Consider the following 23798-nt stretch of genomic DNA (forward strand, 5'->3'; position numbering starts at 1 on the left):
GGCGATCCAGACCAAGTTCTTAGCCCACAATCCTTCCCAGGGTCTCTCTGCACTTCTGATAGGTATTACTCGGTTGTTTTTTTTTGTTTTTTGTTTTGTTTTTTGTTTTTGTACCAGGGATCGAACTCGGGTCCTTGCACATGCACAGCAGGCAGTGAAACCACTGAGCTAAATCCCCAGTCCCATCTGATAGGTGTTACTGGCCTTCCTGGATCTTCCCCTTCTGCAGTCACCAGCAGTCAGAGATGGAACCTCCCTGAGGAACAGGAAGGTAGACTGGCAGGAAACATCACCTTCTGTAAACTCCATCTGCTTAGCAGAGCTGGGAACTAAAGCCTACAGCCTGCTAGAAAAACAGACTCCTGGGGATGGGGTGTAGGTAGTGGATGCTACAGAGGCAGCAAAGCTGAGGAGCTCATGGTCAGGGACAAGTTACAAACCCTTTCAATGCCTTTGTTTCCTTGCAAAGCTCATGAGGTTAGGATTACACTAGAAAATGCTTGGAGGCGGGGTTGAGAAATCCAATTACTTAAACACCAAGGGCATAAGAGTTCCAGGCCACAGATGTAACCAGGATTTCCTTAGACTCTAATCCTCCTATCCTTGGCATATTCACCTCTTCAGGAATATTTTTGTGGCAAGACAGTGTTACCCATCCCTTAACCCCTCCTTTCCTACAGCATGAGGAGGCTGCGATAGAAGGAAATTACTATTTTTATTTTTTGTCCAATCTTGACCATCTCAAACAAAAAAGCCAAAGATCTTCAGCTGAAAGAAATAAGGGCAAGATGCTTAAACTCAAGCAGTGAAAAAGATGTGAATGTAGGGCTAGGGATTTAGCTCAGTGGTTTCACTGCCTGCTGCGCAAGTGCAAGGACCCAAGTTCGATTCCCGATACCAAAAAATAATAATAATAAAGAAAGAAAGAAAGATTTGGATGTCTATCCAAACATAAATCAGGGCAGAGTTTATGATCAGCCCTCAAAGGAAGGGGCCACATTTTAAGTTATTAAGAGTCTCCAAACAGAAAGAGCTTGGAAGCCAAGATGCTTTGCCTATACCAATATAGCTTTAGTTTCTTGCAGGGCCAAGGCCACACCAGCATCTAACAGGGGACCTGGCCTCACTGTGACTGTTCCTTCTTCCAAGTCATGCAATCTGCACCCACAGTCCTGTACTTTAGGGGGCTCCTCAGGTTCTAATGTTCTGCCATCAGACTTCTAGACTTGCAGAGATGAAAGGAAAGGCAGAGGACATCCTTACCAATGGAAGGTGAATGCCAGGCATGGTGGCACACGCCTATAATCCCAGTACTAGGGAGGCTGAAGCAGGAGTATTGACAAGAGTTCCAGGCCAACCTGGGCTACATAGTGAATTCAAGGCCAGCCTGAACTACACAGCTAGACCTTGTCTAAAAATCAAAACAAAACAAAATATATGTGTATGTGTGTGTGTGTGTGTGTGTGTGTGTGTGTGTGTTGAAATACAAGTATATCTTTTGAATACAAATAAATCTCAGAGAGAATTTCTGGGAAAGATCTCCATTCTTCCAAGTAGTGGCTCTATCTCCCTGATGGACAGTACAGAAGAGTAGGGAAGACATGCCCAGCAAGGGTGGGGAGGCATCGCAAGACAGAGACCCCTGTGTGCTCCCAGAAGCAAAGTTCAAAACCAGAGCTGCCCAGGGTACGGCACATAAACTGGTCATCACCAGCCCACCAAAACAAACACAGGAGCCTTTAGAGCTCCCAGCAATTTCAGGCCACCAGGACACCCAAGAGCATGATCTCAGGACTTGCCCTATCAAATGGCTCACAGACCAGTTTGGACGGTACCAAATTCAAGAGGAAAACCACACACCCTGTGAGCTGTGAGGTAGCTGTACAAAACAAGACCATGTTTCAGTTCCGCAATGTTTTGGAAATTAAAACAAAAACTGCTCCTTCCCCAGATTTAGTTTGAAAAAAGCTAATTTTAGAAGACAACCTCCTTCGGTCTCTGTGGACATTAAGTGACTTCTCCATGCCTAATGTCAAGAGTAGGAATGCAGGAGGAAATAGGGAGGAAAGAGACTAGACAACTGTGTTTCTTGCCCCCTTCCTCTCAGCCAGTGGGCTTCACTAGAGGCCCCTGAAGCAGGAAGGGATACTGGCAGTTTACATGAGTTGAAAGCAATTTTAGGTTTAGGATACACAGCTTAAGCAGAATATTTCCATCCAGCTTTTTCCAGATGTCAAAGCCAACATACCTAAAAGCCCAAACTAAGCTCTCCTTTCAAAATTAAGTTCCTGCCAAGCAAGGTGCCACATACCTATAATCCCACCTATGTGGAAGGTTGAAGACAGGAGGATCACAATTTTGACAGTGTGGGTAACTTAGTGAGATCCTATCTCAAAATAAAATTCAAAAATGGCTGGGGATGTAGCTCAGTGGTAGAGCACTTGCCTAGCATTGTGGCAAGGTCTTGGGTTTGATCCTCAGTACTGCCAAAATAGAACAAAACTAAGCTCCCTTCCCAGCAAGTCCACTTCTGACAGCACTATCCTGACTCATCACCCCTAGCTCTTGGAAACAATAACTTCTTGAAAACAAGGTTGGTATGTTGATTCTTCCTTCAATATCCCTTGAGGTTTATGGAGCCAGAGAGAAAGCAAAGGTAGGGCTGGGCATGGTGGCACATGCTTATAATCCCAACACTCAGGAGGCTGAGGCAGAAGGATTGCTGTGAGTTCAAGGCCACCCTGGGCTGCACAGTGAACTCAAGGTTAGTCTGAATGACATGGCGAGACACTGTCTCAAAAAAAAGCAAAGGTAAAGGCTGGGGATTTAGCTCAGTGGTTCCAACGCCTGCCTCAAGAGTGCAAGGACCTGAGTCCGATTCCTGATACCAAAAAAAAAAAGCAAAGTTAAAGACCTGGGTGTATATGATATGAGGGATTTTGTCTTCTGTGTACAAGTTCATAGGCCAAAACACAAGATCAAAGGTCTTTACTGCATGAAAACAAAAAGTAGCAATGCTGATTTCCCTATTTAAGAGTTATGATTTTAGCAGGCCTGATGGCCAGCACTCGGGACACTGAAGCAGGACAATCACCATGAATTCTAGACCAGCCTTGACTATATAGTGAGTTCAAGGTCAGCCTAAACTACCAAGCGAGACCCTGTCTTAAAAAAAAAAAAAAAAAGTTAGTTATGATTTTAGGTAATTAAGTCATCTCTTCCAACTCTTTGTGAGATTCAAATAATGATTTCTACTATTTTTCTGTACCTAGTACTGTACTGAGCAGTAATGCACGTTAAATGTTGAAAAACAAAGGGATGAAGAAAGGGAGATAAAGCAGATTGGGTGGGGTCTTAGTCCTGGTTAGAACAATAATCTTTATGTTTTAATCATTCCAGCCACCCTGTGCCCCGTTTGCCTGAAGGTTTTCTAAAGGAATCCATAAGAAAGCTACTTCCTTCTCCGAAACTGCAAAGACGCTGGGAACAAGGGGAGTCCTCAGCTGACTGCCAGATGTCTGGGTGTGAGAGGAAATGAGGCCAAAAGCCCAAGAGGTCAGGAGTGGGAAAGAAAGGACTTAAGAAGATTGGGAGACCCAAAAGCTAAGCCAAACCAAAGCCCCTCCCTACCCTCTCTGCCCGCCCCCAACCATTTGTGGCAGCCTCCAGGGTATGGGAGGGAATTTGGCAAGATCACAAAGCTCATTTCTAGCAGAAATGTCCATCTGCAGCTAGAGGAGCCCAGCACCCAGGCACTCCTCACCAGCCCAGCATGAGGAATGCAGAGCCATCATGGTGAAACTTGACCATAGCCTCGGGGCCCCTGTACCATCCTGAGCTGGAAGGCTCTCCGTTCAGCTCACTCTGGCTATCACACCAAGCTCTCTTCCTCAACAATCAGAAAGGGCTAGACTCACCAAGGAGGTGGAATTGAGCCCTGGTATTTAACTCCTGCTCTTAGCATGCACAGGGAAGCCCTCTCCCCTTGCTCTATCCTCAAACTCAACTCTGAAATCCTCTTGATTGGTTCCCTTCCTGCTCCATATTTCCAAGTTCACTGCTGTTTGTAAACAGACCTCAGAAAGGGATCCTTCTGGACCTTCACAAGCAAGAAAGAAGTAGCAGGAGTGACCTACAGTATGTGGAAATATGATGATCAGAGATTCTTGACAACAGTGCATTTTTGCAGTGGTCAAAGGAGAGACAGAAGGCAGAGATCCTGGACATGATCCCAAAATAGTTTCCAGAAATCCTTAGCCAATGGAGTGTTCCCATGGGGCAAGTATGGGAGATGTGGGAACCCAAAAGCAAGGATGCCTGGTGCTCCTGGCACTGGGTACTAGCTCCTGGGCAACAGTGTATGCAATGGCCTGTACCTTGGGGTATCATGGGTAGACACGACAGTAAAATGACAACTTATATTCAATCGTGCTCAGTTCTGTGCCTGTGCTAGGCACTGTGTACACCCAAACTGTACATCATGATATTCCTGATCCCTGACAGAATTAACACACAGGGGACGTGCATATTCCCTCTGGCTGCTCAACACTATTCACCCATGGGGCTTATTTCTCCCGTACTCATCCCATGGGAACATGGATGGTGATACCTCCTTTGTCCTGTGTCTCAGCATCTTCACATGATCTCAAAACAGCCCCACACATCAGACACTTAATCTTTTTTTTTCGGTACCGGGGATCAAACTCAGGACCTTGCGCTTGCCAGGCAGGAGCTATGCCACTGAGCTACATTCCCAGCCAACACTTAATCTTATACCATGATCTGATGATGGAAAAGGATTTGGCAAACTTGCCTTATTCAGGGTATGTTGGGATACCACACCCAACTGCCCACCTGAGACACCCTATGTACAGGAAAAGCAGGACCAGGAATGGAAAGCTTATAAATGAGTGCTTGCTGGCAGTGTCCAGGCTGAGGAAGCTATGATTCTCAGACAGAAAATAAAAAAAACAAGCACAGACAGAACCTCAGAGCTGTAAGAACACAGCCAGCTAAGACTTACTGAGGAGGGAAAAAGGAGGGTTTCTGTGGATTTTCAAGCAGCCTTTTCCACATACCTATGAAGGTACTCCACAAGAACTGGGTACAAGTCTGGGAGCTTCCAGCAGGTCTACAGAAAACCAGCCTTATCCCAGACCAGCAGAACTGAAGGTGGAGAACCGGAAAGAAGAGCAGAAAGAAGACTTGAAAAGAAGGGACAGGAAACAGGTCTACCAAGGACAGCCATCACTGAGGAAGGTAGGATGGGGGCTTTTGGAGTAAACAGACCCAACACCAGTGCCTGCCCTCAACAGAGAAGTAAGCGCTGCTGAAAAGGCTGGAGATAGAGAGAGAGGAGGGACCTGCCCCCTCTGAGCCCATCTGTCCCTGACCCCTGGTCCTGCTTTCCCCAGTCAGGGTAGAGGTGGGGGAGAGGTGGGGACAGGTCCACTCCATTATCTCAGAGCCCATGGCCCTGCTACAGCACAGAAGGTGACTAAAACTCCTAGTAAACAGTAGAGAGCCAAGGGAGGAAGCAGAGGTAAAACCTGGGGATTTTTCTCTGGAGAGGGAGTGAGAGCGAATGAGAGCGAATGAGTGAGCCGAGGTGAGCTCACAGCTCTGTCCTCTGCACCCATGGCATCACTGGTATACACAACCCTCTGCCTGCCTCAGGGCCTCCCCCAATCTCATCCCAGGTGATTGCCCACTGCTCCTAGCCTCATCAAAGCATGTGAACTCCCCTGGGAGCTGACAGTGCAACCTGGCTCATCTCCTTCCCCCAGAAGCTGCTCCAGAAGCAAAATCCATGCTCTCCCACAAGCACTTTCTGGCCTCAAGTTCTGTGGGAGGAAGCCAAGGAAACATCCTGCCCTCCTGATACACACTGCAGCCTTGCTCAAGAGCCTTCATCCCATGATGTGATCTAGAGCCCTACCCTGCCAGTGTCCCCATTCAGACAATGAAGTGGCAGGATGCCACTTCCAGCACCTCCAAGGAGCTTCCCACAGCTTTTCCAGGAAGTGGGAGGAGAATTTCTAGGGAGGAGAGGCTAAGAGCATGTGGGGATACTAGCAGCTCACCCACCTGCTACCCAAGCATCCAGGCTCTTCCAGCTTCCTTTCTGATAGGAAGAGTCCCAACCTGCCAGCCCCTGCCCACCTGTTCCCCTAGTCTTCCAAGTCCCTCTGTTTCCTGAGAGACAGTCATACCACGCTGTCTCCTACTGTTTCCTCTGCCCTGGGCCAGTAGAGGATACTGCTGAGTAATCCCAAACTCATACTGGGGGCCCAGCCCTGAAAACAGGGGTAACACCCAAGGAAAACACAGATCTGGTCCTTGCCAAACTGAAAAGATTATCAGTGGTTTCCTAGTAATGACAGATACCCAACCAGACTCTCCATTCCTGTGCCCCACATACCCCTGCCCCCGCCTTCAGTCAACCACCTTGAGAAGCTCAATACTCCTTCTCTACTTCCCACACACCTGGGAACAGTCCCTTCCCAGTCCCCCAGATACCAAGCTACACAGAGTAACAGCAGACGCCCGCAGGCTTCTCAGTCATGACGTTGCATCAGCCCCCACCCTACCCAAAATATCCTCACCCCCACCACCTCCTCTCCAGCCATCTCCATGGTGACAGCAGCATGACTAATGACACCCTATCAGCTTCAGAGTCAGGAGCGCAAATCCCCCTCCCCCTCTCTGCCACCCCCCCACACCCCCCGGGATTTCTGCAGATTGGATGCAAACTAACAGTGCCAGGGACATTCTCCAGAGATTTCTAGGGGTGGGGAGTGGGTTGCATGTCTTTAAAAATAAAAAAGAAAAAGAAAAAGAGTTCAACAAACCAAACCCCGACTGCACCCAAACCATCCAGCTGAGAAAGCAAAAAGAATCCAAACAAAACCCACACAGGCCTGAGAATTCATTGGCCGCCCACACTCCCACCGCCCCTCCCCCTCAGCTGCTGCTACACACACAGTGGGAGATTAAGGGATCACCAGAGGAGACCCTTTATTTTTATCCAATCCAGTCAAATACTTCACCCCCACCACACACACACACACACAACACGAGGTACCTTGACAGCCGCCCCTTGCGTCCACGGCCCAGCTCCTTCACCAGCCTTTATTTCCACCTGCAAAAGAAGCCAAAGAGACTGATGAGCCAGGCTGGTACCAGAAAAGAAGCAAAGTCCTTCCGCAGCAACCCCCAGCACACTGAAGGGGAAGGAAGGAAGAGAGGAGGAGGAGGAGGAGGAAGGAGAGGAGGGAAGGGGCCTCGGGAAGAAAGGCTAGCAGGGACCATCTTCCTGCCTCCAGCTGCCGCCCAGACCCGAGCCGATGGGCTCCTTCGCCTTCCTGTGTGTTTCTGTTTTCATTTCTCCTTTCTGAACCCTCCCGAGATCCGAGAGGGCACTGGTCCCTCGCCCCCGCCAGCGTCCGGCCTGCCCGTCCCTCTTAGCCCTGTGAGCGCTACCTCTGCCGGCCTCCTCTGGTGTATCGGCCGCCGCCGGGCCTCCCATTATCCCCGCCGGAGGGAGCGTACAGAGGGAGGCACTGCAGAGGCGGCGGCGGCCAGCTGCCGTGCGCTCCCCGCCAGCCCCCCCCCCCCAGCGCGAGGCTGGGGCGGCGCGCGCGCCAGCCAATCCTGCGGCCGGCCCTGCCCCCGCCGGTGGACCGGCCCAGCCGGGAGGTGGGGGCGCCGCTAGGGCGCACGGAGCCGCTAAGGCTGCTTCCCAGGCCTGCCGATGCACTGTAACAGCATGGGGATCCTGGGGCACCCCGTCTCCTCCCGAGGCCACCCTGAAGGACACAGGGAGAAGGCGTCCTCTGTGCCTCCAGGGTCAAAGATGACAGACTGCGCCTAGGGTAGGGCAGGAGCTGGTGGGATTCCCACCTCCGCCACTCTCTAGCCAGCCTTATCCTGGCAGCCGCTAGGACACAAGAGTATGAGTCTCAACAGCCTTCAGTCCTCCAAGAAGAAAAAGCCGAGGTGGCACGGACCTTTACTCCATTTTGCAGATAAGGAAACAAGGCAGACAAGTGAAGTAACTTACCCAAGGTGACACAGCTAGAACATAGCAAAGCCGTAACTCCATGTAAGGTTTGTGGACTCTAAAAACCATTCTGTATTTTTGCTTCCCCTGCCCTTTAGTACCCACCTCAGAAAACAGGCTGCTGGGCTGGGGATTCAGCTCAGTGGCACCTCGGCTGCCTCACAAGCACAAAGTCCTGAGTTCGATCCCCGGTACCATCAAAAAGATTAAAAAAAAAAAAAATAGGCTGCTTCTGGAAGCCCACAATGCCTGTGACCCAGCCTCCCCAAGTCAGCTGTGTTCTCTGGGGACGCTCAAACGCCCACTTTATTCTAACTAGGATCACTCAATGCTGCTGCAAGAACTTACCCACTTCACCAGGGTTTTCCTCTCTCCGAAGTACCCCCCCCAGGAATCCCCCCAGGCCTCAGGGATTTGCATATCCAGAAGGTGAAGAGACAGGTTAGTGGCCCAGACCCCTAAAGCTCTTCCAGTCAAAGCCTCTGAAGGCTACAATGCCCTATAACTGAAGGGCAGGCAGGATGGGCAAGAACAGAGAAGAAAAAAAAAGACAGCCCTGCAGTCCACTCTTGGATTCAATTCTTTTTCTGCCCCATCCCCTCCCAGCATCTGAACATCGCAGTGTCTACATCCCACTTACTCCAGAACCCACAATTCTGACTTTGATCCCAGGCTCCAGCACACTGAAGGAGAAGGAAGGCGGGAGGAAGGAGGAGAGGAGGAAGGGCTTATCATCCTGCCTCCAGCTGCTGTCCAGTACCTGGCCAGTGTTAACTCACCTTTCTTAGCCTCTCTTGGCTCATCTGTAAGATAGAGCTAGCAGCTACTTCATATAGTTGTGAAGCTCGCATGAAGAAACGCAGCACGCTGTTTGCCACTCTGCCTGTTGCTAGCTACCAGCACTCTTCACTTCTGGGAAGAGCTCACTGGGTGCTATTTCTCATCTCACAGATGAGTAAGCTGAGGCCAGAGAGAAGTGACTCATAGGGCTAGATTGATGCATGACAACCCCGAGCCAGTGATTCGCTCCACCACAGATGCCTAATTGCTGTCCTCCCCCCAACTACCCCGGGCCCCAAGGGGGTACTCCAAACAGAATGAGCTGCCTTAGGAGAGACAGCAAACTGGCCTCTGGTGAGGAGACTCCAGGAGGCACCAGGGGCCACATCTGTCTTCCCCTGGGGACAAAAGGCAGCCCAACTGGTCTCCTCACAAGTAAGAAGGGAAACAGTTTATAAGGAAGAGTAAAGAACAATGTCTCAAACCATGGCTTTGGGTGGAAAACTGGGCTTTTATGCCTCTTAACTCTTACTTTGAGCAGCCCAAGTAGAGCCCCTTCTTAATCCTGGTCTCTAAAACCCTGCCCCCACCCCTTTATTCCACACATAGTCTTCTGGTGGATAAAAGAGACTATCACTTCTTGGACTGTATCAATTAATACTGTTGCTGTTACGGCTGCTACAGTTTATCAAGCCCCTGATACATACCAGGCTTTACGCCAACCGCATTGTAGGATCATCTCATTTGACTTGCTCCACACACAACCTTGTCTATTACAGGGAAATGGAGGGGCTTAGAGATGCAAGAAGTTACTTACTGTCAACACAGCTGGTGAGTGGTGGGCTGGAATTCAAACCCAGGCCTCTCTCATTCCGGTTCTCTTAACACTCCCTCTCTCCCAACCCCCTGCCAACTCCAGAGAGATGCAAAAAGAACTGGGGTTACTCAAACTTCCCTTTAAGCTACAGATCTGAGAATAGTAATGTTTTCATACTTGGAGCCTTCTCAATGCTGCTCCTTCTGCCTGGGTGCCCCTCCTACTCCTAAAAAACGGTGGGACAAGGCTTAATGCAAATAGTGCCTTCCCTCTGCCAGTTTCTCAGTCATCAAGTCTGCATGAGTGGCCCAGGCTCCTCCAGTGTCCTCAGAGAGCAGTGTACTGCTTTCTCTAGGGCACTAGTCACAACAAAGCACAGTTATTTATTTACATGGCAGTCTTCCCCATGTAGGCAGGGGCCCTGGCTTCCCCCTTTAGTAGGCTCTGTGCGGAGCTGGAATGTGCTGAGCTGAGTTTCTATGCGAAGAGGGTGGAGAGGCAGGGGGCTGGGCACTGAGATGGAGAGGTCCCTTTTCTGGGTGGTCTTCTCACTGAGGTCCCCAAGGAGCCAGGGGGACATATGCTCACCTGGAAGGGCATGACCTGTCATAAGTGAACTGCAGCTGAATCCCAGATCTGTTCAGCCAGCACATGCCTTCATCACCAGCTTGCAGAAACCACAGAACCACAATCTCACCCCAACTGCCTGTTCAAACCATATCCCTATGCCTACCCCAGCAGCAGGTTCCCATCCTGCCTGAGGCAGTCTACCTCCCATACTCATTCCATCCTGGCCTCCTTCCCTCTACTGAGGAACCTGGCATCCAAAGGTTCAAGACAGTTACAGTGGTGCATGCCAGGGCCACTGCCTCCAGCCAGGAAACTTCACTACACACCTGACTATCTCTATATGCCCTTCTTCCTACATTTGAGGGTTCAGTGACAAGCCTAGAGGTACATGGGACACCTCTGCACTCCCACCACAGAAGGGTGGGTTCGTAGACCTCCACACTCGGCAGAGGCAAATGGCTTCACCCACTTTCAGGACATACCAAGAATCTCAGGAACATGGACACCCATGGGTGAAACTCCACTCAAAGACCAGGCAATGTGAACATCTCCAGACACATACTGGGGGGACAGGGAGAGTTGTAAGAGCAGCAATCAAATACCCCATGGAGACCCCATATTTTGGAGGCACAATATACAGACTCTTATTTAACCTTCAAAACAAACCAATGAGACAGGAGTTATTCATGCCCATCCTACTGATGGAGAACCTGGGATACAGAGAGGCTAAGCACCTTACCCAAGGTCACAAAGCTAGAAAATGTGCAGGACTCACTAGCCCTCATTTGTAGTGGTACAGTCAGAGCTCATCCGTAGGTCTATGATTTTCAAATCCACCTACCTCTTTAGAGCTGGCAGGGGATACAGAGAAACAAGCTTCTTTCCCTTGCTATGACTGTGTCCTGAATAAGGCCACCCTCCACAGAGATTCCTTCAAACCTGGTTCTAGCCCTGCTTCCAGGAAGCCGCCTTAGGTAACCCAGCCCTCTGCCAGCCTATAGCACTTCTAACCTTTCTCATTTGATGCTTGGAATTTGTCTGTGTCCTGTCCCCCAAACAGGCTAGAGCTGTGCCTCTCCAAAGCCCCAGTGCCTTTCCAAAGTACCCTGGGGGTTTTGCCCAATGTTTCACATCCTGAAGGTACTCAGAAGCCACTGTGAGGGAAGTCTGTGACCTCCTTCCCTCTCTATCACACAAAGGATCCTGCCAAAGAAACCTAACAGCCCCTCTACCTTCAGAGCCTATGTTTGAAGTCCCTGGTGTCCACGCATCAATTTCCACCCAAGTAATTGCAGCCCATCACACACATCATTCCTCATATTTGAAACTCTTTGCAGTTGTCATGGGAACTGCTTTTGCCTTCATTCACTGATCAGGCCTCACAATTAGCTTTGGCAGCGGAAGTCTGTGTCAACTGCAATCACAGGGAGGAGGAAGCCAGGGAGGAGCAGCAGCAATAACAGAAGAAAAAAGATGCCTCTCCTTGAAGATGCAGCAGATTCAGACTGAACCAAGGCATCCAGTGATATCTGAGGGAAACCAGTCGAAAAGCAGCTAATTCCACCTTCTCACTTCCACAAAACAGGCAGAATGCACCCAGCCTCTGACAGCCATCCACTCTCTGACATGGCCACACTCTGCCCCAACCCACCTGCCCTCCTAGATGCTTGGAGGGTATATTCTATGAGCCCTGTCAAGGTCTCTTTATTGCAAATTCAGCAGCTGTGGACTACCAAATGTTATACCTAAACACACAACAAAGGACCATACAACACCATAGAGAAGGCAGGACACAAATGCTGGGGGAGTTTACACTTGATCTTAGCCAAGAGGCCAAGAAGCAATAATGCTGGGGTGTTTAGAAACCTGGAGGCAGTCTCAAAGGAAGACTTACAAGAAGAATTAACACAGAGCATCTAACCTTCCAGTTCTAGGATCCATGAACACCCTCAGATGTGCCCAGCCACCTGTCTATCCTTCTCCAACCCTGCCGCCAACCTGAGCATTCCAGGGAAGCACCACTCTCCTCATCCTTTACAGGTTCCTATGCTAAAACTCTCAAGATATGTTCCTTCCTCTCCTCATTGGGCTGCAAAGGGTGCAGAGGTAAAGAAGGCTCATCTCTGCCCTCAAGGCATCCCTCCCTTATAGCCCTACCAGAATGTGGCATAATTATTTGTTTCCACACTGTCTCCTTCCCTAGACCTCGAGCTCATTAAGGACAGAGTTAATGATGCCTCCCCCTCACTCCTTGCTCAGGTTCTGAGCAAAGCTTTGCCCAAACCCAGTGCCAGGCGAGGCTTGTTCAGTGGGCTAGGAAGGCAACCTGCATGTCTACAGGTCAAAGCAGATAATTCCCTGTCTCTGGAAACTGAAGCACACGAGGGAGAGGAGCTGCCTTCCTTCAATCAAGGATCACTGGAGGTTCTGGGGCCCAGGAAACATACCAGCAACGTAAATTTCTTCCTGGTCCTCCAGCACCAGCTCTTCTCCTCCCACCATCTCCCAAGTATTCACTGCTTTCTACCCCACCCTGCAGCATGAACACCACAGACAGGACCCAGCCCTCACAGGAAGAATCTGCCATTTTTTGCTCCTGGGCCTCCAGAATCATTTCCAGCATCACTGAAGGAACATGGGCACCCAGAGCTTACTCTGATTGGCAGGCAATAAAATTTTAAAGATAGGAGAGCAGCCCAAAGTCCTCCCAACAAGAATGGTTCATAAGTGGAATGAACTCTAATCGAGTACTCTGTCAATTGTTTTTGACCCAATTTTCCCACACTCCCTTCCTGAGGTTTCCCCTGGCAGTAATCAGGAGAGGCAATGTGCTATGTGGGGAAACCCACAGTTTGGCCAATGCCCTCAGATGACTTCATCCAATGAAACTCCCATCCCAATATAAGAACCTAGGGCTGATGCTCTAACAGCAGTGGGAGATGTGTTATTTGTCCACTAACTCCCAAGGTGGGCTTGGAGATGGGACACAAGGGAGTTGGAACTTGTACAAGTCATAGGCAGCATGCCAACAAAAGTCACCTGAGTGTGCCTGGGACTGCTGCTTGTGCTACTTAAAGCAATCAAGCAACCTCCAAACCTGTGGTCCCCTGAAAGCCCACCAAGTTATCCTACACTGAACTGCTGGCTTGCTTTTCACCCCCTCTTAGTGATTAATAAAAACACAGGTTACTGGATTTCTTATTCAAGTGACAGGAGATAAGGCCACCAAGGGATTTAAGCACTCCAAGCGTGGCAGCAGCCTCAGCCATACACAGATGCACTCAGGCAGAGTCCTACATCAACCCTAAAGTACTGTCCCCCTCCACAGACCTCTCTACTTTCCCTGGAGAAGGGGCCATCATCCTAAACCAAAGTAATCCATCTGAGAACAGCCAACCCAGACAGCTATTTCCCCAATACAGAAAGAGGCCAGGGACTACACTGGGACATGCAACATGTAGCTCATGGCACTGCCCAATAAAACCCTGTGGTGATAAGAATGTTTTTTATCTGCACAACATGAGCCACTAGCCATTTGTGGCTATTTGGTATTTGAAAGGCAGCTACTGTGACTGAGTTATTAAGTGTAATTTTAATTAACTTAAATTTAAATAGCCACTTGTGGTGGACAGCTATCATAGTGGACAGCTCAGGTTGAACATGCTTTTTAAATCTGAGGAGGTCATGCATATTTTTTTAAAGCTGCTAAAAACTATAGACCCACTCCTTTTGAGAAAATATACTCCTGTCTGAAACTTTTACAAAGTTCACAAGCTTTACCCTAAACCAGGCCTGAGATTAGGTCTAAGTGTAAGATTAAGTCTAGGTCTGGGGTGCATCTCAATGGTAGAGCATTTGCCTAACATGATGGAGGTCTCTGGGTTCCATCCCCAGCACACACACACACACACAAAAGGTCAACAGACCTGACATTGTACTTTACATAGTACTAGCAAGACCTCACAAAGTGATAGAGGATATCCTTATATTAACATCCCTGCCAGCTACCACTCAGCCTCTACCCAGATACATGCAAGCACAGGAAACACAGTACCTCTGAGGGCTAGCTCCTCAATGTAGGAACAGCTATAAAATGTTAAGACACCCTTCTGACATGGGTTCAGTCAGTCTGATTGCAGCTTTCACCCACTAATAAAAGTTCTGTGTACTCCACATGGAGGTGATTCCCTCTTCCTCACAAGGCTCTCCTTAGCCTGTATTCCTCTACTCATTTGCAAGCTGAACAGCCCTGTTTCCTTGAATTGCCCTGCATGTGACCACTCCAAGAGATCTCAGGATAGGCGATCAACACTGCTTAGAGTTTCAACTCTTTCTACCTGCTAGGAAACCAGGGCTCCTTCCTTGTGCAATTCTTTTCATATGTATGTATGTATGTATGTATGTACTTTGAGACACAAACTCAAACTTAAAACCCTGCTGTCTCAACTTCCCCAGAATGCTGCGATTACAGACATATTCCACCATGCCTAGCTTCTTTTTTTTTTTTAAAGAAGTTTAAGACTTTGCATTTATCCTGGTTAAATCCCATCAAGTCTGGCTAGGACTGTTTAGGCTGCCACAATCTCCTTAGTCCCAAAGTTCCATCATTCAAATTAATAGCTGCATCTATACAACAAGCACACACTCACAGATCTGACACATATCCCTTCTGTCCCATAACCCTCCAGACCCTTCCGTGGAGCTCAAGATTTCAGACACAGCCCTCCTCTGCACAATCACTACCATCTACCATTTTTGTGGGGCTCCAAGGTCCTGAATCAGATTGCTGAGCAGCAAACATCTGAGAGCTTTCCTTACTGTTCTCAGAACACACAATACAGGCAGAAAAGTTCTTAAAGGGTGCTACTGGTAACTCAAAACTAAAAGACTCCAGAAGTGCAAGAATAAATATGAAGTAAATCTCAAAGAGTTTCTTACCTCCCTGGTTTACAGGGTGAAGAAATGGGTTGAGTTATCCTCTTTATCCTGGTCAGCAACAGAATTCTTTGTCTGCTCATCACTTATTTCTTCCCCTTCTTGTGTCACACGCCCTTCCCCTAGTCTAGAAGTCATACTGAGCAGCTCCTCAAATTCTTATGGAATACAAATCACCTGGGGATCTTGTTGAAGTACAGATTTTGATTGAGAAAATCTAGGATGGGGCCAGAGACTGTATTTCTAACTGTCCCAGGTGACCCTGATGCTGCTGGCCCAGTGAGTAGCAAAATGAAAGTGGCTGTGAACCATTTGGGTGCCCTGGGACTCAGGTGAGCAATCGGCAGCAGAAGAGTACAGGCAGAAGCCCAGAAGCTCAGTCTCTCATCTGCACCAGGGTGTCTCCATGCTAGCTACACATCAGATACACCTACAGACCCTCAGTCCAGTTGGGTCCACCCCAAACCAATTAAATCAGAATCCCTGAGAGGTAGGACCCAGGCACTGATTTTAATTCTCCCAGGTGATCCTCTAATCTAAATGGTTAATAAAAGATTGAAATAAAGCAGATCAATGCCCTCCTTCTGGAAGACTTTATGTCAAACACTGGGTCTCTGATCTGTCCAAGAAACTGGTAAGAGATACCATCATTTCTTTTCAAAAATCCAGATCTCAGCTTCTCTGGGCTGCTTCCTAAAGAACCACAGGGACTCCCACAATTCACCACTTGCCTTTCTAAAGTTTCACAACCTCCTTTTTAACAATGATGGCTTTAGAATAGAATAGTCTAGTTCTAAAACTATCAAACACACACACACACATATATATATGGGGGAAAAGATGTTTGTAATTTACCAAATCTCTGAAAAATTGGACTTTTTGCTAGGCTCTGGTCTTTGGGCCTTTTTTTTTTTTTTTTTTTGGTACCAGGGATTGAACTTGAGTCCTTGCGCTTGCACAGCAGGCGACGAAACCACTGAGCTAAATCCCTGGGCCCTTTGGGCCTTCCTTTGCTCACCATAATTCTGTAGATTGTGATTCTGTGAGCATATGTGAAGGTATTTAGTAGGGAGCAAGGGGCTCTGGCAGATCAGCTGACTGGCTCCCTTCTCCCCAATTTATACCTTCTAGCAAGGCCAGGACCCAGTGGTGGCTCTCTGTCCCTAGTTATACTCTCAAAGTTGTTAGCCTACCTCTTCCTTCACATTCTTGCTAGGAAAATGCACAAGATTTGTTATCAAGAGCATTTTCAACCAGACTCAGCACATTTTGATCACTGGGCTTCCTGACATGCCTATGAGGATCTCAGACCACTCCTGAATCTGTTTTCAGTGCCACAGACCCCAATGAGCATGGCCTTGTACCATCAGCACTTACTGGAGACAGCAGCCCATGCAGCTACACTGATGGTTCAGTCCTTCCTCAGTGTCACCACCTCTCTTCTTAGCCTAACAACATTCATGACTGTTCTATCAGCATTTCCTTTTAAAAAAGCAATTCTATGCCTCCAGCTGACCTCCCTTTTAGAGTCTGTGGTTATGGGGGTTAAAAACTGCTTGCCTTTGAACAATAATTTTCTAAAGTCTACAGTAAACACTTCTTGCCCAGCCTTCACAAATACCCAAACAGTGTCTTTCTCTAAAGATTTTCCTCACTTCTACTTCACCAATTTCCCTTTGTTCCTGAGAGCATCTCTCCTCACAGCCTCCCTGTATCTTCAGAAGGACCAAGCTACCAAGCAGGCTGGGCAAGAATTCATCAGAGGTTCTGATAGTGTTGAAACACCACCACTTCCAATGTTTCTTGTCTCAAATATGACAGATGTATTTCACATGGATAAGGGCTAAAAAGTGTTCCCAAATCATACATCTTTTTATTTCTCTAATTTTCACCCATAATGTTCTGTCATGCTCCTAAACTGATGGATACATTTTTCTATGAAGATTTTTTTCATAAATGATCATTTTCCTACCTCAATTAAGCTTTTATATCCCTCATCTATGAGTAATTTTTCAGTCATGCTCAGGACTATGGTGACTCCTTGCCCCCAACCCCCACCTCAACATTCTGCCCCACAGTTCTTTGAGCAAGCAGGGGATGTCTTGGGATAAACATTTAATTTGTATTGCATGTTTCCAACTCAGACAAATGCATCATTGTTTATGCATAAAGACTGTTCTAGGAATGTTCTGTCACAGTGCACTGGTTACCTACTATGTACCAGACATTATACATACTTTTATCTCATTCAGTTCTTACAGCAACCCTGCAAAGAAGGGTTGCCCTTATCTTTCAATTGAGAAAACAGATTCTCAAGAAATTAACGATTAACTTTTCAAATCAGCTGTCTTCATTATGTTACAAAGCCACCACTCTGGTAAAAAATGTTAATCAAAAAACCTCTGGCATCAGCCTAGGATCTAAATCCTTCCCGGAACTAGGAAGACTATGGTACAGAAATGAACCCCTTCAGGTTTGTTATTTACAGATTCTACCAACTTCCCCAACTTCAAGTTTGCATCCACAGTAGTCACTCATCCCTGGGGAGCTGTCTCTAGTCTTAAAATGCTGAACCACATTTCTCAGTAGAGGAGTTCTTTAGCACCATCTACAAAGCCCACTGGGAGAAAGAATGAGCTGGGAGACAGTAAACCCAAGATAAGCATCCACCCTTATATGATACAAAACAGCTGTCAGGCAGCTCAAAGGAAGCCCCAAATGCAGCTGAGAGAATTGAAGCCAAGAAGGAAAGAGGAAAAGCACCACTCTAACAGAGTGAAGGAAATGCCAGGGATCTGAGATGCAAGCAGATAGTCTGATTTCTGACGCTCCTGCCCCTCCTGAAGAACATTAATGACCTTCCCAGTCATAGGAGGAGTTCTTTCCGCTTTTTGCTGCTAGATCTACTGGTTAGGCTCCCAGTGGTCCCCTGGGGCTGGTAAACACTTAGCTTAGGTAGAGTCTCTCAGCTCTGAGACTGTGCCAGAGATATGCCCATTAAACATGATGTTGCCTGAGCAGTTGTTCCCAGGTTTTCAGCCTTCACAGACCAATAAGAAAATTTAAAAAAAACGTGGAGTGAGCCACTAGTTACCATTTTGTATTGTACCACAGAAAAATTTTTAAAATTTTGATCTTTCTATATACATCTTCACTTCATAAAAGAAAAAAACATTTTAAATACTGAGAAGCAGAAAATATTTCTCTTCAGAACAAAGTAGTACTCTTTAAGTCAACAAAAGTTACCTTTAAGAAAAAACTCACTTCACTGTCCCCACTGCCCTTTCTCCAGGAACTGGACCCTCTGTCTTAGGGTGACTCCAGCCATGAAGTCAGGTTTTACCTGATTGCAGGGGCCTGGAGAGATAGCCAGCCACAGCAAAGTGGCTGTGCAGACATCTCTCAGCAGCTTGGCCTATAAGCTTCAGCCAACCCAGATGCAAGGTATCTTCACCATGACCACCCAGCAGCCTAGGCTAGCAAGGATGACAAGGCCCTGGCGTCACTCCCAGGCCCTCTCATTCAGGTATGCCCATCATTGCCAAAAGAAGCACTTCACATCATTCACGAAGGCCAATGGTTCCAAGAATCTCCAGCCCACAAAGCGTATCCTCCTCACCTCTCAGGTTTGGTTATGGGATGGAATGGAGTGAGATACAGTGATCAAGGAAGAAAATAAGCACTAGAAGGAAACAAGCCAAGGAAATCAAGCTTTACAAAATACACTAGGCAGGTTCTCCTTACACCAAAACACCAGACCTCATGCCCAGAACTGAAGCCTATACCTGATGCCACCCCCTTTCAAAGAGGACCTACAGGGCACTGGGCCAGCAGGATGCTGACTCTCCCTCCCTCCCAATATCAGCAACATAAAGGGACTGGACACTGTCTCTGGGGTGGGGAGCTGTAGATGTGCTCTAGATGTCTGCTTTACCAGAGACAGGGTAATCAGGGCTCTGAGCCGGGGTCCCCAGGTCATGACACGCAGTGGACAAGAGAAGGTGAGAAGGAACAGAAACATCCCCGCAACACCCACTTCCCTGCCCCCAATGTTTGGGTCTTTTTCCTAGCCAAGGGATCACAGCCTCACCAGCTCCCAGCACAGCTCTGCACTCAGCGGTGAGGGAAATCCTGAGTGCACGCCACCAGCCCATCACAGCCACAGGTGCCCCAGCCCTCAGAAACACAGTGGCTCCCTGCCCAGCTTGAGGCTTCAAAGGCCATCAAGCACACCTCCTCCATTTCCCCAAGGAAAATGCAGGCCCAGAGAGACCTGAGTTGTCTGCACTCTTAAATCAGTGGCAGCCAGTGGAGCCCCAGAGATAGCACAGGCCTCTGTCTCTGTCCAGCGCCAGTTCCACGGCCTGGAGCAACCTCAGCCGCTACACCACTCCGCCTAAACTGCTCAACTTGACTTGTCCCTAACTCTGCTGTCGTGGCTGCAACCAACCTCAAGCCAGCAGAATGGAAAGTGTCACAATGCAGGGTCACAACCCCTCCATTTGTCGCCTAACCCCGGTGCTCTCATCCCAACTACTCCTTCCCTCCTCAACCCCAAATAAAGAGAGTACTTCTTGGGGCTGACAGTATCTCAAAAGTACATCGTTCATTCATGAATTAATATCTTGGTGCCTACTACCTGCCAAGTCATGATTGTGCTAGTTTCTGAACAGATTTTTTAAAAAGTCTTTGGCCTCAAGAAATACTCAGTACCACACAGGAACCCAACCCCCTTGTTTCTCATTAAATTCCCAAGCAGTTTCACCTGGCTCTTGCCATCTAAGAGAAAAGGACAGCACCCAAGCAAAGGTTTAGGAAACATCCCCACTCCCATGAAGAAAGAATAAAATCACCCTGTTGTTCCAGAGCTTTCTCTCTAAGCCTATCTTCCGCCTCCATCCCTTACCTGATACCATCACTGCTCATGTCACCCAAACATTATTGTTACCTTGAAATACAGTATCTAAAGCTTCAAGCAGGACAAGAAACTTCTAGGTATTTAGCTAGGCATCACTGTCTTGCATCAAATGCAAAATCCAAGATGTGGGGGCTACCTCAGCACACTCTGTGACCCACTTAATCCCATACAAACTGTCAGCCCCACAAAGTGGCCACTACAGCTTCCAATGTCAGTTACAGTCCTATTCATAGGCCCACTCAAAGTTGGACCAAGAGACCAGAAGTGGGAGAATGAGCTTAACTGGATGAGTCTTTTAACAGAACCCTCATAATCAAAGGGCCCTCAAGGAAGGAATGGAGAGCCTAACAAGAGCCAGCTTACCTCCTTGAGAAGCCCCACTTTTTTCTTCAGCACCTCACACTTGCGTAGTTTGCAGATCTGGTGTGTGCGGCGGTTGGTACAGCTGGTGCAAGCCCCACAGTTTTCTAGCCTCTGGCAGGGCTCACAAGTACCACACCGTTTGCGTTTCTTCCGCCCATCTCCATTCCCTCTCAGCTGGGCCTCACTCCCAGTTACAGGAAGCCCAGGTGCCTGGAAGCCCCCTACCACCACCTGGCCCTGAGGGAAGTCATAAAGACCTGGCAGGTCCGGTTGGACGGCCAGGGGCACCTGAAACTGGCTCATGATGCTGACACTGCCAGAGGGGAGAGCATAGGTCCTGTGCAGAACCACAATCCAGTTGCCAGCAGTTTCCTGTTGCCTGCAAAGGCTACCAACAGGTCCTTCTCTCCTAAAACAGTCAAGAATCTACAAGAGTGGAAGGCAAGGAGCTCCCGTCTCCAGAATGGATGCCTCTTCACCTCCTCTGCAGCAGTCTGACAGGGCTTCCAGGGCCACTTTCCCACCTGCTGGGGCCCAGGATCTGGGGGAGGACAGCAGCAGCAGCAGCCCTCAAGGAAGGGATCATCTTGGCTGGGTGGCTTCTTCACCCTCACCCACCCGGGACCCGGGCATGAGGTGAGCAGGTGGGTGTGCAGTGGGGCAGAGCAGGGTGGAGTCTCCCCCAGAAAGTTCTCCTCCGGGGGTCAGGATGGTGGGGAAGGCAGCGCTGCCTGAAAAATAGAAAGGGGAAGCACATCACTCCAGGCTCAGGGACAACTTTCATGTGTTATCTCTTCCTGCTTCTGGGAAAAGAGAAAATGGGGGAGGAGAGGGACTAGCTCAAATGAACCTTGGGCAGGACTCAGCGGGGAGGTGGACTAGAGCACTTTGTGCTGAGGAGGCCTGGACGACGAATTCAAGGGAGGGGAGAAGGTGGGACTTCTGAGAAAGTTGCCCGCTGCCAGCCCCCCACGGGCTTGTGAGTTTCTCCAAAATTTCCCCACACCACCTCACCGGAGGCCTCAGGGCCCCGAGCCAGGGCGCAGAGCTTTCAGAATAAAGTTTGCAGAGAGCCTCGCTCCGCCCGGGCTGCCCGGCGCCCCCGGCACGGAAGCGGCCTGGACGCGGGGCGCGCCTGCGGGGAACCTGCGCCCAGCCGGGCGGCAGAGGGCGGCCCGCGTCGCCGAGGGGGCGCGGGGAGGGGGGCGCGCTCGGGGATGGGGCGCGCTCGGGGCGCGGGCCGGGCTCTGCGCGCGCCGCCGCTTGGGCTCCTTTGTTCTGGGGCCTCGGCCGCTCAGCTCCGGCGGCTCCGCAGCCCCCACCCCACCGCCCCCGCCACATTGTGACCCATAGCACCACCCGCGAGGCCCCCCAGCCACAAAGAAGCGGTCCTTCGGCGGGCGCCGGGCTGTCCCCTCCCCCGGGCCGGGCCCCCCCCCACGCCTCCCCTCCCCCACCCCGGAGCCGGAAAGGCACCGACTGCACCGACCTGCCCGCCGCCTCCGGGGCGGAGCGCACAAAGGGGCAAAGTTTCTCGGCCCGCGCCACCGCCACCACCGTCGCGGCCGCCGCCGCCGCCGCCTGAGGCGCCCGCCTCCTGGAGCGCTTGGCCGAGCAGAGCTCGACGCGCAGAGCCCCCAGCCCGGGCCGAGAAGGAGACGGCACAGGAGGAAGGAAGAGGCAGCGGCGGCCGCGGCGGCAGCAGCAATGAAGGCGTCCGCGGGACTCCCCGCCCCCCGCGCGCCGCGGCACGTGCTCGCCGGGGGACTCCCCCGCCCGGGAGGGCGCGCACGTGCGGCCCCGCCGAGCCCCGCCGCCGGGCCCGGGGCCGCGCGAGGGGGGAGCCCCGCGGAGGGGAGGGATACGAGCGGGCAGCCGGCCAGCCAGCGGGGGCAGGGCTGGCGGGCGCCGCGTCTTTGCACCTGCAGGACCTCGCTACCCCGGCCGGCCCTCCTGGACTCCGCCGCCCCCCGCGGGCTGGCCGGCCCTGTCCTCTGGCGGTAATGCAGCCGGTCCAGCGAGGCGGGTGGGGCTCTTGGACCTTTCAACCTAGGCCCTGAGCCGAGCTGGCCTTGGTATCCCCACTTCCTGCCACTCTGCGGGCCCAAGCGGTCCGGGACAGCCCCGGCGCCCCTAGGAACCCTGAGCTCGGGGCCCGGCTGACCCTTTTCCCCCGTCTGCCGCTCACTCATTTCAGGGCAGGACAATGAGGAACATCGCGCGTCTGCGTACCGAGTCAGCCGGGCCGGCAAGAATGGGGTGCCTGGAGGCAGAGGCCTCGGGCCGACTGCGGGGCACCCTCGCAGGAGTCACAGCCGAGTGCCTTGCCCAGGCGGACCCCAAGGCCCTGCCATCGTAAGCCTCCCCCGTGCGGCGCTCGGCTCTTTCGCTTCGAAAACAAAGACTAATCCGATACCCCCGCCCTGCCTCCCAGAGGAGGGGGGACGGGCGCGTCGCAGAGGGTAACAGAGGAGGACAACGTTCAGGAGGGGCTCAGACAGACTCGTAGTGTCCATGGCCCGAAAGGTCACCCTGGGCTATGTTCCAGGCAGGGGGTAAGGGACAAGGCACAAGAATATTTTAAGTGGCCAAACTACCCATTCTCTCTGCTGCTTTTCTCCCTCACCTGTTGTGCCGGCCAAGTTGAAATTCCAGGTTAGATTAATTCAACTCCACCCATCTGGCCTGACTGCCAGACTAGTGCCCAGAGCTGCCTTTCCACCTACCTGGGTTGCTGTGGAGAAGGGTGGGTCTCTAACACACTCACGGGCAAGTCCTGGCAGAAACAGCCACAGGGCGGACTAACCTGACCAGTTTGGGCGGTGCTCACTGAGCCAGGTACCTGGCAGGCGTCCCCGCCGGCTGAAGCTGACAATTCAGCCAGAACTGGAAAAAGAGCATTCGGCTATTTAGAAAGGGGGGAGGGGGGAGTAACTGATCTCAAGTAGCGCTGTCCAGAAAGCCCTAGGCGGTGGAGGTAGCCGGCATTCTGTCTGGAACTTCCCTGTCGCAGGCCTGATTTTGACAGACTGCTCCAGTGGCCAGGTTGTCAGCTGTCAGGTGGGTGGTGAACATGGCTGCAGTACCTGCTTCCTGCCTTGGCCTTTGGGAGGACTGAAGAGTTTCTGTTCAGAGAAGTAAGATTATGACTGAATAGAAATAACACTAGAGTATAATTTTCAAACAGTAGAAGTTGTTGACTCATAATTATTTTCAAATTAATAAATATCTTTGTAACTATTTTAATAAAATTTGTATTTTTAAAATGTGGAAAGTATAGGTAATTAGAAAAAAAATCCAAAATACAATTGTATATAACGATTTGCTACATTTCCTGCTAGCTTTTTTAATGT

General features: G+C 50.2%; 2 protein-coding genes across 8 annotated transcripts in view; both read right to left on the bottom strand.

The window, feature by feature from the left end:
* Tet3 (tet methylcytosine dioxygenase 3) overlaps positions 1-22073 on the bottom strand; it is a 127674-nt gene extending 105601 nt beyond the window's left edge. For 2 of the 5 annotated variants that reach the window (XM_087204332.1, XM_021258300.2), the window contains exons 1-2: positions 7483-7618; positions 7085-7141 (exon numbers count right to left, since the gene is read on the bottom strand). Coding sequence is in view for 2 of the 5 variants with exons in the window: in XM_021258298.2 (XP_021113957.2) it covers positions 7085-7141; positions 20446-20748 (360 nt within the window). In the remaining 3 variants the exon portion in view is untranslated. Of the gene's footprint in view, positions 1-7084; positions 7142-7482; positions 7619-20445; positions 21177-21459; positions 21794-21934 lie in introns of those variants that run through there. The other 3 variants (XM_021258298.2, XM_021258299.2, XM_087204333.1) reach the window with 3 other exon arrangements.
* Positions 22074-23332: 1259 nt separating this feature from the next.
* The window catches only part of Dguok (deoxyguanosine kinase), a 65933-nt gene continuing 65467 nt past the window's right edge, over positions 23333-23798 (bottom strand). For all 3 annotated transcript variants that reach the window (XR_205240.4, XR_015448559.1, XR_015448560.1), the window contains one exon: positions 23333-23570. The gene's annotated coding sequence lies outside the window, so the exon portion shown is untranslated. The remainder of the gene's footprint in view (positions 23571-23798) is intronic.

This window comes from Heterocephalus glaber, unplaced genomic scaffold (assembly GCF_053883595.1).
Source record: "Heterocephalus glaber isolate CG9 unplaced genomic scaffold, H.glaber_assembly_v1.0 deba00000470, whole genome shotgun sequence".
Lineage (NCBI taxonomy): Eukaryota > Metazoa > Chordata > Mammalia > Rodentia > Bathyergidae > Heterocephalus > Heterocephalus glaber.